The following is a 17,345-nucleotide window of genomic DNA, read 5'->3' as shown; positions in this document are numbered from 1 at the left end:
TAGAAAAGAAACATTTTGTGTTTCCCAAACTGGTGACTATGGGCCTCTTTTCCAAGGACTTCTTTATAAATATTCCACTGAGCAGGCCAGTAGCCATTGGAAAGAGCTGATGAGGAAGGAGGCTGCTATTTGAGAGACCACCGAGCTGAGTGCTAAGCAGGTCCTAAGACACCAGGGAAGAAAGGAAAGAAGAAAAAAGGATGGCTTCTTTGGAAATGCTGACTTGGTAGGATAGGTACTCGTAACTTTGTAGGGCAGGTGCTTTTGTGCATGTGTGTGTGTGTGCGTGTGCGTGTGCGTGTGCTGGTCTTGGCGCTTGAAATCAAGGTCTCATTCCTGTCCTTGAGCTTTTGTGTTTAAGGTTGGCCACTTGAGTCATGGCTCCACTTCTGGCTTCTTTGATGGTTAGTTAGAGACTAACCCTGCCTGGGCTGACTTTGAACTCTGATTTTCAGATCTCAACCTCCTGAGTAGCTAGGATTACAGGTATGAGCCCACTTACGCTCGAGCAGCTTACATTCGAACAGTCAGAAGGGTACTGTGAGTGGAGGGACAGGTGAATATATGGAAGAAATCAATGGGTAAGCTAGCCATGGTGGGACTCACCTGTAATTCCAGCACCAGGGAAGGCAAATCAACAGGTTCTCTGGTTTCAGAGGAGCTTAGACTACACAGAAGAGCTTGTCTCAAGAAAAAAAATGAGAGAGACAGGAGAGAAACAGACCAGGGGCCTGAAGGGGAGATGACAGGACCTGCCTTGATTCTTTAGGCTCTGGGGAGCCATCGAGTTTTCGTTTTTGTTTTTTTCTTTTTTAGCATGATCAGAATGGTGCTTAGAGGGAAACATGCATGGCTTGGGTCCAGGGATGTAAGAATATGGGAGTGCAGAATGCCAGGTGCTGTGTCCTTCCCAGCTCCCAAGTGTGGGGAGGGTGATGACCCTCAGATTCTCAGTCATTTTCCCAAGAAATGTGACTCTGTATGTAGGGGGGAGGGAAGGAGGGTGAGCTCCAGGCTTCTAGTCTCCCTTCTTCTCCTTCCTTCTGGGGACAGTGCTTGAGGACTCCCCTGTGTTGTCCCTGTGTATCTGGATCTTCTGCTATGTGAGAACTCTGTTGAGACGCTCAGGTAGGGGATGGGGTGTGGCATCTCAAACAGAATGGGTGGAGGAGCTGGGATGGTGTAATGTCAGGTGCTGACAGGCTGGTGTGAGTGACAGTGCCCCACCCTCAGAGAGGCTCTGGGAGAGGATGCTCAGTGGGTTCCCCGCCCAGCTCTTGCTTGTCCTCCTTTGCCCTTTGTTGGTTCTTCCTCACCTAGGTGGGAGCTATGAGCCCAGGGCTCTCTGCCCAGGACTCTGTCTAAGTCTAGAGGTAGGGGTTGGAGGCTGAGAGAGCACTGGGTTGAAGCAGTTGCTGGGTGAGTTGGTTGGGTAGATGGGGGACTGTGGCTTCCTTGCCCTGCAGTCCAGATCTGATCGCTCTTAGGGCAACCATTAAGACTGATGTGATTTAATAGTAGGGACAGCACTTGGAAATGTGCTGAATTATTAAGAAAAGACAGAACAGAGAACCTAGCCATCCACTGTCAGCCTTGTGCCAGGTCCTGGTGGGTACACAGTTCCTGGTCTCTTGGCATCTCCACTCCCAGCCCCAGAGGCCTGGGCTACGTACAGCCCATTTCACTGATGGAGACACTGGCAAAGCCAGTAAATGGAAGGATGAGGGCCAAATCTAGGTTCTTGGACATCTACCAAGCCTAATATCTTCTCTTTCCTTAATAGTCTCCTCTGAGCCTGTCCTCAAACTTTGAACTGTCCCCTACTCTGACCTCAGCCAGTCTAGCTGCCTGTCCCCAGATCCTGGGGTGAAGGGTTGCAACAGCTAGACTTTAGCATGACTCAAGCAGGAGACACCCCAGGACTACTTATGGACAAACATTCTTAGGAAAAAGTTTTCTCCTTGCTTGTGGAAAAATTATATTAGAAATTATATGCAATGCAAAGCTTGGTGAGTTAATCTGAAAAGGTTGGTTGTTTAAAGAGTAACTCAATGAGCTTGACTCTTTTGTTGGTTTTCAACAACAATGAGTCCTGAGGCTTCACTGAGTATCTTATTCAGTGGAACTTTTGGAATGTGTTATGTCACATGGCAGGTGGCGGAACCTGTCTGAACCTCAGTTTCCTCCTCTGAAGCAGGTGGTATTGACATGTGGATTAACTGAAATAGTCCACTGACCAGTGCTTAGCCATGCTCAGTGGAAAATAGTGATAAGAATGTTAGAATGTCAACGGTAGATTTTTTTTTTAATGTCAAAAGCTGGTTAGGCTGAGTGTTGGTGACTCAAACTTGTGATCCTAGCGATTCAGGACGCTGAGATCTGAGGGTCATGGTTTGAAGCCAGCCTAAGCAGGAAAGTCTGTGAGACTCTTACCTCCAATTATCTACCAGAAAACTGGAAGTGATGCTGTGGCTCAAAGTAGTAGAGTGGAAAAAGGTCAGGGACAGTGCCCAGGCCCTGAGTTCAAACCCCATGACTAACCAAAAAAAAAAAAAAAAATTGAGAAGAAAAGCTGATGAGTTAGTCTCTCTTTGAAGTTAACAAAAGGACTTGAAGAATTTGTTCACTGTCCAAACTTGGTGTTTTACCTCCCTTAGGTATTTTATTTTTTTTTTAAATTTTTTTGCCAGTCGTGGGGACTGAACTCAGGGCCTGAGCACTGTCCTTGGGCTTTCTCAACTCTTAACACTCGAGCCACACCATCTCTTCCAGCTTTTTTCCTTGTATGTAGTACTGAGGAATTGAACTGGGGGCTTCGTGCATGCTAGGCAAGCACTCTTACCACTAGACCAAATTCCCAGCCCCTCTCCCTTAGGTTTTGCATGGATTAAATCACCAGCCCACAGCCGGTTATGGAGAAGCCTTTGGGTCTGGTCCTGTCAACTTGTTAGGTGAGGGTGGACAAGTCCAGGCCAGTGAGAGAGGAGGTGACTGGGTGGAGGGGATCACAAATGACTTGCCCTTTGAATTTCTCTTTTGGCTGGCCAAAGCAGTGACAGTACATCCCTGACCCTATTTATGGAGGAGGAAATCAAAGGCGAAGGGTTGTGGCCTGGCACAGTGTGTGCCTGGCAAGCCTAAGCCAGTCCTGAGGGGGGCAGGGAGATGAGGGTGGCCTGCAGCCTATAGGCATTAGAGGGCAGGTGGCCTCCCCTGGTGGCACCCCTGTGTGTTGGCAAGTGTAGTTAGGGTGAACCGCCAGACTTTGAGATGGTTCCTGCCAGCCCAGAGTTCCTGGCACAGAATGTGTATTGTGAGTATATGAAGACCAGGGAAGAAGCCCTTTTTGTCTCTCATAGTAGGTGTCTGATAATCCTGCTAGGTCTGGGCAGAATGGAACCCTGCCCTGTCCTTTCTGTCTCTTGGAGTGGCCTACCTCTCCTATCTGCAAGCCTCCGAGCTTATTCCACTTATTTCCCTGTGATGCTGACGGAGTACTTGTGAGCATGCCATGATAGAGTGAAGGGAAAGCCCAGAAGGCCTGCTGTAGGACACACACTGTAGATCCTTCCTTGTTCTGGGGTTCATTTGCAGGAGGGATTCTGGGGAGAGGTTTTCCTTTTGTCCTGTTGAGGTTGTGTGCGCTGTCTCGGCCCTGTGATGAGTAGCATTGTGTGGGAACTCTAGAGAGGTAGTTTTACTGGAGGAGGATTTTTGGTCAAAGAGGATCTCCTTATTTTAAGTGCTTCCTCCATCCAGCAAATCTTAGATAGCTCTGCTGCCTGTGGGGTCTCTTTGTAGATGAGGATCACAAGTTCTGGGCCAGGCAGAGTGGGGTGAGGGTGGGGCTGTGGCTCAGGAAAGAGGATAGGTTTAACAGGCAACACCCACCTCCCCCACACACCTGGGAACTGGAGTCCCCAGAGTCGTGAGGGGCTGCTAGGGGGCTGTGTGCATCCTGAGCCACTCTTACAGTCTTCGTTCTTAGGAGTAGTTTTGAAGGAGTTGGGAAGTGCTGACCTCAGTATTACATACAGGCTGCAGCAGTGCCAGGCAGTGCACAAGCAGTGCTGGAGATGCTGACTAACATCAGGGATGAGGTCAAGCTGTGCCTGCAGGTGATGCCCAGTGCTGGTTGTCCCTGGTTTGGCTGCATCAGGGGAATGTAGGGCCCCACAGCAGATGACAACCTGAGGAAGATTGCTCAGCTCTGTCAATCGTCTCCAGGCTCAGGAACCAGGCTTCCCCCCGTCCACCTGCAGGGCCCATATCAAAATGTCTTTGGGTTTCCTTTTTCATCCCCCAGACATGTTGTGAGGAGCAAGGGAGCTAGGCAGTTGACACAGAACTATTCTGGATCCGGGCCAGCTGTGTCACGACTGGTCATTTAAGTCATCCTGGCCGGGTGTTGCTCTCAATCCCACATCCTGCCACTCAGCAAGTCCCTAAGAGGTCTGCATAACATTCTCACTTCCTCCTGGCCAGACAGCGTCACTCAGCAGAGGTCTTTCCTGCTTCTCCACCCTCTTTGTGGCACTTGTCAACCTGACCTGTCAGGGCTGCTGGCTGTTGGCTGTTTCTGAGTGTCTGCTACACCCGTAGTGCTCACCCTTTTTGAATGAATGAAAGGAAAAAAAAATATTTCCCCTGCTCTGTGGCTCCCCTGAATGTTGCACCATCAGGGCTTCCCAGGGTAACTGGTGGAGAGCTCTGGGTATATCTTCTGTACCTCCAAGGGGAGGCTTGGTGTGGCTGGCGAAGGCTCTGGGACACAGACTCCCTATTCCCAGGCTGCTGTTACAGCTACAGAGGAAAGGTCAGGGATCTTCCTTTCAAGGCCTAGCCAACAGTGTTCCAGGTGGGCAGTAAAATGGACAGCAGAGTCCTTTCCTACTGAGATCTGGTTTTATAAGCAATGGCTTTTATCAGCCTCCTGCCATCCCTAGTTAGCTTCTCTCTCCTGGAAATCTAACTCACCACAGCCAACACTGGAGGCCTTTTCACATCCTCTCCCTAATTCCCCCATCACAACCATATATCACTTGACTGTGAACCCACAGGATGATAGCCTTGCACCCCCAATCTGTCTGTGACTGTCCCAGAGGCAGAAACAGTGATATAAAGGTAGAGCCCTGGAGCAGACAACATCAGCATAGAGATACCTCATTGAGGACTTCTGAGGAAAGCCCAGGATTGCTGAGGCCAGAGTAGATGTGATGGCAATTCCCATTTCTCTCTCCTCTCTGTCTCTGTCTCTGTTTCTCTCTGCCTCTGCCTCTGCCTCTGCCTCTCAGAAGTACTGAGGTTTGAATTCAGAACTTTGGGCTGTCAGACATTTTACTACTTGAGCTACACAATTCTCATCTCACAGTAGAAAGTTGACTTCCCCAGATTCCTCAAGAGCTAGACTCCATCCCTGTACCTTAGGACATCTGGTGTTAGGGAGAGGGTCACTGCGCAGATGCTGGGTCAGGACCCTTGACTCTATGGAGAGAGATGGAAAAGAAGACATAGTTGCATGTGGTGATGTCTGAGCTAAGGTTGGCAAGGACCCCTGTCTGACCTGAGGTCCATCTTAGCTCTGGGATGCAGAGGGCTTTGGGATCCAGATAGCAGCAGTACAAATAGAGACCCCAGCTGCCCAGGCTGAAGGACTGTCTGGCCTCATGGTTTGTTCTCTTAGCATCCTCTTCTCCTGCACTGGTCTGGAACTTGTATTTGTACTCTGTCTAGGTACTCTTGGCTATGTGTTAGCATCTCACCAGGCCCTCAGATAATATTCATGTTTGGATGAGACCTCAAGGAATCTCATCTCAATGACCTGATGTGGTTGTGGGTTGTCCCTGAAAAATGTTGGTTGTGTTTGCTTTTTCTTTTGAGGTTATTTTTTCCTTTTTAGGGGGCAAAGGAGGCGGGTACAGGAAGGGAGGGAGGAAGGTTGAACAAACGAAACCATGCTATTCTGTATACAGTGTAGAAAACAAACTATGTAACTTGTGAGCAGGGATGGGAGGGGGAGACTTGGGGAAGATGAAAGGTAGTAACACTGTCCAAAATAGAAATGTACTTGCTCCTTACCAGTGGTTTCCCCCTGTAATCCTAGCTACTCAGGAGGTTGAGATCTGAGGATCACAGTTTGAAGCGAGGCTGGGCAGAAAGTGTCTGTGACTCTTTTTATCTCCAGTTCATCACAAGAAAACCAGAAGTAGTGCTGTGGTTCAAAGCTGTAGAACTCTAGCTTTGAACAGACAGAGCTCAGGGACAGCACCCAAGCCTGGAGTTCAGGCCCTGTGACTGACAAAAAAAGAAAAAGAAAGAAAGAAAGAAAAGAAATGTACTCATTACCTGACTTATGAAATGGTAACCCTCTGTACAACACAATGAAGTTATAACAATAAATATAATAACAATAAAGTTATATTTTAATTTTAAAAAGCCCCCAGGCAAGTAAGTATAACGTACTGACTGGTAAGAAGGTTCTGTCCCTGAGCTTTGTAAGCTGTGGGGCTCTCCAGTCTTTATGACTACTTTCTACGTGTTAAGTTTGTGAAAAGGCTGAGACCCTGAGTGGGACAGATGGGTCAACTGGGGAGCTCCACTTTGAGAGTCTATGGGGAGAGAGTTGTAGACTATTACTAACCTGTGGCTGAGTAACATTACCCTAAGCTAGTAGCTTCAAACAGCGATAAATGTTTACTATCCTCACTGCTGTAGGTCAGGAATTTGGGTTAGTTTAGCAAAGAGGTTCTAGTTCAGCCCTCTTCCTCCCCCGCTCCTCACCCCAGGCTGCTGCCACAGAAGGCTCTGGATGTGCTTTTATGGCCATTCAAGTCTTGCTTGGCAAGATAGTTTGGTCTCTGGTGTGGGGCTGGAGGTTCCATGCTGTGTGGCTTCTTCATGGTGTCTTTCAAGCGTCCTCATGACTGACTTTCCTGACAATGAGCTCTCCAGCAGAGCAAGGCAGAAGAAGCTCCCTTGTCTTTATAATCCTAATGTCAGCCCGGCACCAGTGGCTCATGTCTGTTAGCCTAGCTACTCGGGAGGCTGACTTTGGGAGGATCACAGGTTGAGGCCAGCTGAGCAGAAAAAGTTCTTGAAAACCCTTTTCAATGGATAGTTGGAGACAGGAGACAGTGGTGCCCCTGGTATCTCAGCTAGAGGAGAAGCTAAACATGGATAGATGATGTCTAGGCATGTGCTAGGACAGGAAATGAATTTTTTTTTTGTGGGTCATGGGGCTTGATCTAGGCCTGGGCACTGTCCCTGAGCTCTTCAGCTCTAGGCTACCACCCTACCCTTGAGCCAAGCCTCACTCCTCATTTTCCAGAGATTAATTGGAGACAATTTCAGGTTCTTTTGTCCTCAGGCTGGATTTGAACCTTGATCCTCAGATCTCAGCCTCCAGAGTAGCTAGGATTACAGGGGGAAACCACTGGTAAGGAGCAAGTACATTTCTATTTTGGACAGTGTGCCCTGCAGGAAATGAAATCTTTTTTTTTCTTATTGTAATTAGTAAAAGGGTTACATGATATTTGCCAAATAGAAGGTGCATTCATTTACATACATTGATACCCTTTCACATGTCTTGGTACCCATTTCCCTCCCCCCTACACTCCCCACCCGAGGAAATGAAATCTTATCTCAAAAGATAACCAGCAAAATCTGGGCTTGGAGGCATGGCTCAGTGGTAAGAGCACCGATTTAGAAAGCACAAAGCCCAGTACAAAAACAAAAGAAGTACTGCCCCCTCAACCAAAAGCCCTCCCTCCCCAATAAAATGTAGTCTGAGAAATCCCATCCTATCTTTTCTGCAATGTCTTTGGAGCCATTCAGACTATCTTGGGACAGGGCCTGCAAGAGGAGACAAGCATCATTGAAGGTCACCTTGGAAGCAGCCTCACAAGTTAGACCTCACAACTCGTGCGTGGTAGGTCCAAGTACCCGCAGCAAGTGGGATATTGGGCAGACCCCTCTCTCCTAATCCTAAGGGAGTAAGTTTCTCCTTTACTGCCATTATACCACAGCAGTGTCTCTGTGGAGTAAGGTGGCTTTTAGAGGCTGGCTGGTACTCTAGATTCACTCAGAGAGGAGGGTCTATGGCTTCTCTAGGACTGGACTTAGCTCTCACTCATGTAGTTATGAGGCTCTTTCTTCCCTGTGGTAACTTATACTAGCATGCAGATGAGGGCCCTGTGGGAAAATGTAAGAACCATTGCTGCTACTTATGCAGCTCTGGGAAAGACCGTCTGCATGCCTTGTCACACTCTACCCATTTGACTGATGAGGAGACTAGAGTTCCAGTCATCCATTTGGTAAATGTCAGAAATTCAAGCTGCTAGTATTAGAGCTGGTATTCAGCCTCATGAAAACCTGGTGTAATAAGATGTTTCTTCTTTAGAGGACTAGTTAGGGAACTTGCAGAAGTTTTCAGAACTATCAAGGGAAATGTGTATTTTGTTTTGTTTTTGGTAATTGTGTATGTATAAGGGAGATTTCTCTACTTGAGGTTGCCAGGCAGCTGTGGTGATTTAGATACTTCACAGCAGAGCTTGTACTCTGGTATTGAGGCTCTTTACTCCTCTCTTGAGTTTCAGTCCTGTCACATCTTCTTCCTAGGGGAATAGAACTCTTGTCTTCTATTGTTCTTTGTTGCCTGTGGCCTGGCCTGTTGTCACCAAGGCCAGTCTTGACTGATGTGATCATGATCATGTGTAAAAGAAATCAGCTGTGATTTCTTTTACATTTCATGGTTGATGTCTTCCTGGAGGAGGATTCAGGGTTGAGGTGTCAGGTTCTTCTCAGAAGGAGGGAATCCAGGCCAAGGGGCCTAAAAGAAAGGGAGCTCTGATAGAGACACAGGATCTGGTAGATAAAGTCTAGGGTTAGGGCTGTTTTTACTCAGACAGAATTGTAGTGATTGTCCCCATCTTTTGGGTGGGGAGATTGATGTACAGCTGTCAGTGGACTCACATATAGTGAGTAGCAGGGCCTAATGTGTGAGCCTTTCATCTTGGAGGCCACCCAGGAATGGCTTAGTCACTGCATCAATCCCCTGAGAGCTGAGAAGGCATGGAACTTGCCTGCCTCTGGAAGGTGTGGGAGCTGAGTGCATCACAGATCCTGTTTGTGGAGAGAACACTTCCTGGCAGCCAGGACATTTGCACACAAACACACGGAGTCTGGAAACCAGGGTATGGGGTGTGAGCAGGACACCTGGGCCTGGAGAGGAGATGGAAGGAGAGCTGGCTGGCTGGCTCAGAGTTGGAAAGGCTTAGGGAAGGTGAAATAGCCTTGATTACTAATCTTTGCTGAAGATGAGATCTAAAGGGTGGGCTTGGGGTAAAGCTACTAGGATCAGATATGGTTATGGGGGAGCAGTGTGTGAACTGCCACCTGGGTGCTGTTTTGATCCATCTTTTTTACTAGTTTCTTAGTCACTGATGACAGTCCTTTCCTCTTCTCTCCCTCCCTCACTCCCTCCCTCCCTCCCTCCTTCCTTCCTTCCTTCTCTCCCTTCCTTCTTTCCTTTCTTCCTTATCCCTCTGTCCGAATTTTCTTCCCTTCTTTCCCTCCCCCTCCTTCTCTCTTTTTCTCACTTCCCTCCTTCCCTCCTTCCTGTGTGTCCATGCTGGTACTAGAGCTTGAACTCAGGGCTTTGTGCTCTCACTCGACTAGCTCACTGTTGGCTACTACTTGAGCCATACTGTCAGTTGCAGCTTTTTGCTGGTTAATTGGGATTAAGAAGCTCACAGATTTATTTGCTTAGGCTGGTTCTGAACTTAGATCTCAGTCTCCTGAGAATTATAGGTGTGAGCTACCAGGTGTTGGTTCTCAGTGTGTCCTTTAGAGAGTCTATTAGCACTTGTGCATTAATTTTCCTGTGTGGGAGATGAGAACAATCATCTTAATCCTTTCTGAGTAAAGCCAACCCTGAAGGTAGACCTTATTTACCAGATACCTGGTTTCTTTTAAAACACTTTATTCCCCTTCCTCCACACTCCCACTAGACTTCCAGTTAGGGAAATCTCATGGGCTTGAATGGAGGTAAACATTGGGGAGGATGGTCATGTTTATGCCTTTGGGGTGTGGGGGTCTGCAGTAATTAACGTGCATTGTTCACAGGTCTGTCCTGCCTTGCAGTATCTAAGGATTATGGTGTTCACCTGTCCCAAATTTGCCTCCCCCTTCTGCTGCTAGTATTATGGAAGTGGTGCGTTTCACTCTGTCTCCTCTTCCCCCCAACTGAGTGTCGAGGGCTGTCACTGTCCTGGACACACAGGTCTTCCTAAAGGGCCTTCACACCCCCCTCTCTCCTTCCCCAAAAGGCTTACAAAGCCTTTTCAAGTTGGGCTGTTAGGGACTTTACATTTTTGAGGAAGGGTTGGAGGAAAGCAAAAATTGTGTTTGGAGAGCAGCCCAGGTGCCATGCAGGAAGACAGGGCCCTTCCCTGTTGGCTTGTGAGGACGTGAGGACACTCCTGGTCACCATTTCCTTCTCATGAACGTGGACTTGGCTAATGGCCCACATTCTCTGATGCCTCTTCTTCTTCAATGCTGGGTAGGCTGAGTCAGTGTTAGGTTGGGACTCAGTCAAATACAGATTGTAGATGTCTGAGGGTTTCAAGGTCAAGATCTAGTGCAGGGCTAAGATTCACCCTGGGTTCTGAACTCAGATCATGAATGGGATATTCTTCTTATAGGAAGGGGAACCCTCCAGTGGCTGCTACTGGTCTAGAGGTTACCTAGTAAGCAAACAGGAGGCTCGGCTACATAGCTGAGCGGTGTGTTCTCTCCCTTGTTCTCCTGTTTCCTGCTCTGTGCCCCAAGCCTCCAGTCCTCCCACCCCACCAGAAGTGGCCCCTCGTGGTTCAGCAAGCCTGCACCTTCTATTTCCTGCTGGCTTGGGTGATGTAGCCTGGGGAGGCTTTGGTTGGGAAGCTTTGGGGCCTGGCCCCGCCCTGGGGTGGAAGGTGGGTGGAGCCTTGTGTGAGACACAGAGCCCCTTTGTGTGAGCTACTGTGCAATGCAGCTGGTCTGGGATTTCTGGGTGTTTTTTACATTGGAAGAATAATTGCATTGTCTGGGGGGCCACGGGAATCCAAATCCCTCCGCAGACCTGCAGAGCAGTCCAAAGATGTTCCCCCGAGCAGCGCCCCTAACTTCTACTCCTTTCCCTTGCTGCCGGTCTGGATCCCTAATGAGACAGTGGGTTCTCCAGGCACTGATCTACTAGTTGAGGGAAGAGGAGAGGCATGAAGTCCCCTGGAGTTGGCTTGGGGAAGGTACAGGTGATGTGTCTCCTGCTTCCTAGGGCACCCTGAAATTCTGGACATGTCTCCCCTGAACAAGCACAGGATTTAAAGGAGAAGGCTATGGGTTGGTAGGGTTGGTCAGTTTTACAGTCTTAGTTGGCACAGTCCTGGACTCCACAAGGGCAGTGAGGAGAGCAGAGGGACTGATTGCCTTGGGGACTTTTCACTGTGAGGTGACCGGCCACAGTCACTCTTGGGAGTGATCCATATTCAAAAGAGTTCAAAATTGTGTCTCTTTCAGGATAAATGTGTAGGCACGTGGAAGGTGAGCTCTTGACATAGTTTGTTTATTTGCATAGATACAGTTAGAGATGAAGTGTTGGAAGAGGGAAAAGGGGTACCACACAGAGCTGGGCCCTCCGGCTGTGACTCATGGAATGACTGCTCAGTCTGGAGCCTGTAGTGACTTTAGGCAGCCTCCACCCCCCCACCCCCTCCACACACACCAGGTGGCCCTGTGGCCAAGAAAGGACAATGACAGTGCTTAAGTAGTGTGAGAAACTCAGTTCAAACTGACTGCTGCTTTGGGAAACAGTAATGGGACAGGCCTAGTAATGTGGCTCCAAACTCACACAAACAGGCAGTCACAGCACCCTGACAAGGGGGCCTGTATGGTATGGAGCCCAGGGGCAGCCTCTTTGACTGGTGGGAGGGGTGAAGGTGACTGTGATTCAGGCTGTACACATGATGAGAATAATAGGGGTACCTTCAGCTTTGGGCCTTAGAACAGCACACTGGTATTCTGATATAAGATGGTATTCTGATATAAGATGGTATTCTGGTATAAGATGTGTGGTGCCCTTCTTTAGTTCTGGACATTTCCAAGAGGGGTTCTGCAGGGTCAGGTGCTAGGGACTAGGACTAAAACATGTCTCCAGGCTTTGGCCATTAGGAGACAGCTGTTGGGGGAGGGTAATTCTGAAGGTGACACAATGACATTAGAGAAAGTGATAGTCAATATTGCTTACCACCCTAGTTTCACCAAGTCTTCTATTTTGCTCAAGGCTGACACTCTTCTTCTTGAGTCACAACTCCACTTCCAATTTTTTGCTGGTTAATTAGAGATAAGAGTCTTATGGACTTTTCTGCCTGGGTTGGTATCTAACTGTGATCCTCAAATTTTAGACTATCATGTAGCTAGGATTACAGGCATGAGCCACTAACACCCAGCTATCATTTTTGTCTGTCTGTCTGTCTGTCTGTCTGTCTGTATTTGTGTGTGTGCACATGTGTGCATGAGCACCATAATATTGGGGCTTGAACTCAGAGACTGGGTGCTACTTCTTAGCTTTTTGCTCAAGATTGACACTCTACCTCTTGAACCATGCCTTTACTTCTGGCTTTTTGGTGACTAATTGGAGATTAAGTCTCACAGACTTTGATGCTGGAGCTGACTTTGAATCTGGATCCTCAGCTCTCAGCCTCCTGAGTAGCTAGGATTACAGGAGTGAACCACTGGTGCCTGGATGTTTTTTCCTAAAAAATTTTTTAGATATGGTCTTACTAGGGAGTAGAGGCTGGACTTGAACTTAAGATCGTCCTGCTTCAGCCTCCAGTTATTTGGTGACCTGCCATGAATCAGAAAAGAAAAAGAAAATACCAACTCTTGTGCCCTTTCTTCTGCTGCCTTCTTCCTTCCAATTTGGCTTCTTGGATCTATTTAGCTGGGTTGGTACTGGCCCAGGCCAGCAGGGGGAGGCTGAGGCATGTGGGCCATGAAAATGGCAGTGGGGTATCTAACTCATACTCTGGCTGGCCTAATTTCTTGAAGCTGCTGTAGTTTGGTGTGCTTGGGGACATAGGAAACCCTGGCACAAACACTGGGCAGGAAGCCCCAAGCTCCCACCCCCATTTTGCTATGGAGCAAGAAGGCAAGTGTATTGCCCTGGGCCTCTCCCTGTACCCCCCTCTTTCCCCTGCCTGGCTGAGCCAGTACTTCTTTCTTTTCTCCTTTATCTGGGCAAAAAGTACAGGGTGTCCTGTTTCTCTTGTGCATACAGATCAAGGAGGGGGTGGTTATTTATTTATTTATTTCCCCAAGGCAAGCAAAGCACGGTCAGGCACCAAGGACCATTTAATAGATTCTTTCTTAATAAGGCAGCTTCTCATAATAAATAATAACAAAAGCTCCAAACAACAGTAAAAATAAAACCCCCCAAAGGAAAAAGATGATACAAACTAACCTCCTTGTTGGAGATTACAGAGTGCCCAAAGCTCTCCTGGCTATTTCTTCTCTTTTCTGTTGTCTCTCAGGATGTATTCACTGTTGGGGGTTGATAAGGAGGCCATGGGTTGACCCCTCTCTACCCTCTGCTGGGCATGTGTGTGGGTTGGTCTGGCTTCTTGGGAGCACTGGGAATGTATGAGGCTGGCTTGTGACAAGTCCTATGGAGGGTCAGGTTAGCTGTGAGAGTTTTGGGCACAGGGGACTCATGTGGCCCCTATTTATCTGGAACACTTCCTCCAGCTGGTACCCCATGTGTGTTGTTCATTTAACTTCAAAGTCTGGTGTTGGGAGCTGGAGATCTTGCCTTGATCCCCAAACCAGAGTACCCCCAGTATTTCCCATGGTCCATTCCAGAACCCTCTTCCAAAAGCAGTGGAAAATGACATTTCTTGCATGAGGCTTTGAAAAATATGGATCATCTGTCACATAGTGTGATGAAGACAAATGAACCATACTTAGGGGAGGCCTTGTCAGGTAGTTGGCAGCAAGACATCTTACCCTATCCATAGCTCCCTCATTCAGTACCATGATTTTCTGAGGCCATGCCCCAGGAATCCTAGGGGCTTCTGTGAGAAGCTGGATGCTAGTTGAGTTCTTATTACACCCCATACCCTACAGCAGCTTTTCAAGATGTGATTCCACCCATAAGTCTGCAGCTCATAAATGAAGTTGTTAGGGGTGGGGTTAGCTTGAGGCAATAGAGCCGCCTCATCACAGCTGGCACAGGCCCTCAGCAGCATGTGTTTACAAACCTGATGCAGCGTCAGAGCTTGGCTGGCACATATCCGGTGGCATCATCACTGACCTAGCCTCTTTATTGCTTCTTGCCGCCGTGAGTCGTGCAGGCAGCCACATCCTCACCTCTAAATTTAGTCTTCAGGAAGAACCTGGGTGAGGGAAGAGGGGAGGGTAAGGGAAGGAGGAAGAACTCCAGCCAGCTCTGGCTTGCATGCTCCTGGGAGGAAATTGAAGCTAGCATCTGGGGATGGGGGTGGGCGAGATGGAAGAGAAGGGAACTGAAAAGGGTCTCAGCCCACCTGTAGCTTCATCCACTGGGAAAACTGGTACCCCCTCCCTCTGCCATCTGAGACACTGTCTAGGAAGTCTTCTGGGCCTTGGGCGCCACCTTCTGGCCTTCTGGGGAAAGGTTGAGTTCAAAGTTGGAGAATTAGAGGTACGGAGCGGCCATGCATTGTAGGGAGGCGTGGAGTAGATGCCGGGAGCAACTTCTGGGCCTGAGTCCTCTTTTTGCTATCTATACCTGTGATATCTATGATGAATTGCTATCAGAGGACATTGTCCTAAGTGACATGAACATTCCTGTCGTGGTTAGCCCTGGTGTGTGTGGAGCAGGAAGGTGCTTGCTGTTCCAGGCTCCAGTTCACGAATAGCTGGATTGCAAGGCAGGCATACACTTCTTGATAATGAAGCAAAGGCATGTTTATTCAGTGAATTGCACGTCCTTTTGTTGTTGTTGTTTTTGTCTTGTTGTGTTGGTAGTGGAGCTTGAACTGAGGACCCCACACTCTCACTTGGCTTTTCTCTTTTCTTTCTCTCAAGGTTGGTGTTCTACTACTTAGTCGTAGCTTTACTTCTGGCCTTTTGCTGGAGATAAGAGTCTCGTAGACTTTCCCATCTGGGTTGGCTTAGAACTGTAATGGAGATCTCAGCTTCTTGAGTAGCTAGGATTACCAGCACGAGCCATCAGATCTCCATTGGATCACACAGATCTTAAATTTACACATCAGTGAATGTTTCTGTACATTGTCTAACCACTACTAGCATCATGATGTCTGTTTCCTCCCCGCAGAGAGCTCCCTTCTGACCTCAGTACCCCCCTCTTCTGCAGGACTTCTGGCTTCGTGTAAATGGAGTCATACAGTCTTTACTCTTTGACCCTTGCTCACTCACCATCATGGCTTTGAGGTAAATCTGTGCTGTTGAAAACATTAGCAGTTTAGTTCTATTTATTGGTCAGGAATATTCCATTGCCTGGATACACTACACGTATGTTAGTTTGGACCTTTGCATTGTTCTATTTTGGGGGGGGATGGGTATGGTGACTGGAATTAGTAAGAAGGGGCATGTTCTCAGGTGTGTATTGTCATATCTGGGAAAGTAATGCGCAGCTCTTAGGTGCAGGTGACAAGTTTCCGTTTGTCCCCCTGGCTGTTGCCCAGCAGTTTCTGTCCAGCTGTATTTGTTCTCTTGCTTAGTTCTTGAGTGCTGTTGATTTCACAGCTTCTACTACTTAGACCTCAGCTTGGGTCAGGAAAGGAACAGAAACAAGATCAGAATGCCCCACAAGATGGTTCCTAGATACCTCCAAACCCTCCCGATCATTTTGGGACTGCAGAGACAGCATCTTTTAGCTATGAGGCCAGAGCCAGGCACCCCTTTGGCTCCAGCATCAGCTCTCCTAGCCTGGCGTCTCTGAACAAGCTGGCATTGTATAACTGTCAATTTTATGTCTGGCCTCTGGTGCCACAGGTCCTCATGGTCCAGTGTTTCCTGGGCTCCTTGCTACTTTGTGGTAAATGAGGGGCTGGGTGGCCGGGTGGGGAGGGCAAGCTACCCAGAATAGCAGAGGATTGTTGGACATCAGCTTCGTGGCACTTTCTGTGTTGGGGGAGGGTGGTACTTGATTCTTCCCACCAAATTGCTACTTCACTGAGGCTGTGAAAGACAAACCGAAAGCCAGAGGAGAAGAGAAAGAGGACAAGGGACAGAGGAGAGTTCCAGGGAAGAGCCAGACAGGGGAGGAGAGCAGTGTCTGGAGTGTATGTGCAGGTATCATGAATCCCCCGGGGTAAGGGTGAGTGTTCTGGGGGTCACACGTACTGGACAATAGCAGCCATGCAGGGTTGACCTAGTTTGGAATCAGCAATATCAAGGTCATTTTTGCCCCCTGACTTTGACCTTCCTGGTCATCTCTCTAGTCCCATTTTGTCTCCACTTGGGGATCTGTGGACAGGGAAGAGATGGTGACTAATGGGTGTGGAGGCGAGGCAGGTGGATTACATAAGCTCTAACTTCCGTCTACTTATGGGGATCAAAGATTCCTCCCTTCCTCCCTCCCTCTCCTCTTCTTTCCCTTCCGCCCATTCTCTTTTCTTTTCGCTGCCCTCCTGTCAACCCCCTCCTTTGCCTTCTTCTTGTCTCTCCCTTCCTTCGTCTTCTGGAGGGGGCTTTTTCTGAGTTGGTCCTTGAGGAGGGAAAGGGAAGATCTTTAGTGGGTGTCCCTTAGGGCAGGTGACCCATGAGACCTCTTTCCTCGCAGGTTCTTAGGAGGTGAGTGGGGACGGCATGCAAAGTTGTGAATCCAGTGTGGACAGTGCGGATGAGTCTCTCAGTCGTGGCCTGCGGAGAAGGGGACAGCCTCGTGTGGTGGTGATCGGCGCTGGCTTGGCTGGCCTGGCTGCAGCCAAAGCACTTTTGGAGCAGGGCTTCACAGATGTCACTGTGCTCGAGGCTTCCAGCCACATTGGAGGCCGCGTGCAGAGTGTGAAACTTGGTAAGTGTTAACGTAGCCCAGCCACCTTCCTAGGTCATTTTTTTTTTTAATCATCTAATGTCCTGGTCTTGCCTGAAGTATTTTAGCTCCTTTTCCCCTAGATAAACATTCCATTATACAACCTGTGTGGATATTTTCCAGACATTTTCTTTGACCCTTGTAACAATCCTGTGAGCTAGACACGGTAGGACTCTGATGTTTTTAAAATTGAGAATGTAGGCTTGATGCATGATATTTAAGGGAGAAGGCATCCAGAAACCAGGTCCCCTGGCATTGTGGGCCACTGCTATGT

General features: G+C 48.4%; 1 protein-coding gene across 4 annotated transcripts in view; it reads left to right on the top strand.

Annotated features, from left to right (window-relative positions):
- Positions 1-17,345, top strand: part of Smox (spermine oxidase) — a 38,785-nt gene that overhangs the window by 9,309 nt on the left and 12,131 nt on the right. For 3 of the 4 annotated variants that reach the window (XM_090352041.1, XM_090352044.1, XM_090352042.1), the window contains exon 2: positions 16,820-17,053. In XM_090352041.1, the coding sequence (XP_090208167.1) occupies positions 16,846-17,053 (208 nt within the window). In that variant the 5' untranslated portion in view covers positions 16,820-16,845. Of the gene's footprint in view, positions 1-15,379; positions 15,466-16,819; positions 17,054-17,345 lie in introns of those variants that run through there. The other variant, XM_090352043.1, reaches the window with a different exon arrangement.

The sequence above is a fragment of the Megascapheus bottae genome, chromosome 18 (genome assembly GCF_031878675.1).
Source record: "Megascapheus bottae isolate mThoBot1 chromosome 18, mThoBot2.hap1, whole genome shotgun sequence".
In the NCBI taxonomy this organism is placed as follows: domain Eukaryota; kingdom Metazoa; phylum Chordata; class Mammalia; order Rodentia; family Geomyidae; genus Megascapheus; species Megascapheus bottae.
The sequence above is the reverse complement of the archived record's forward strand: the minus strand, read 5'-3'. Positions and strand labels throughout refer to the sequence as shown.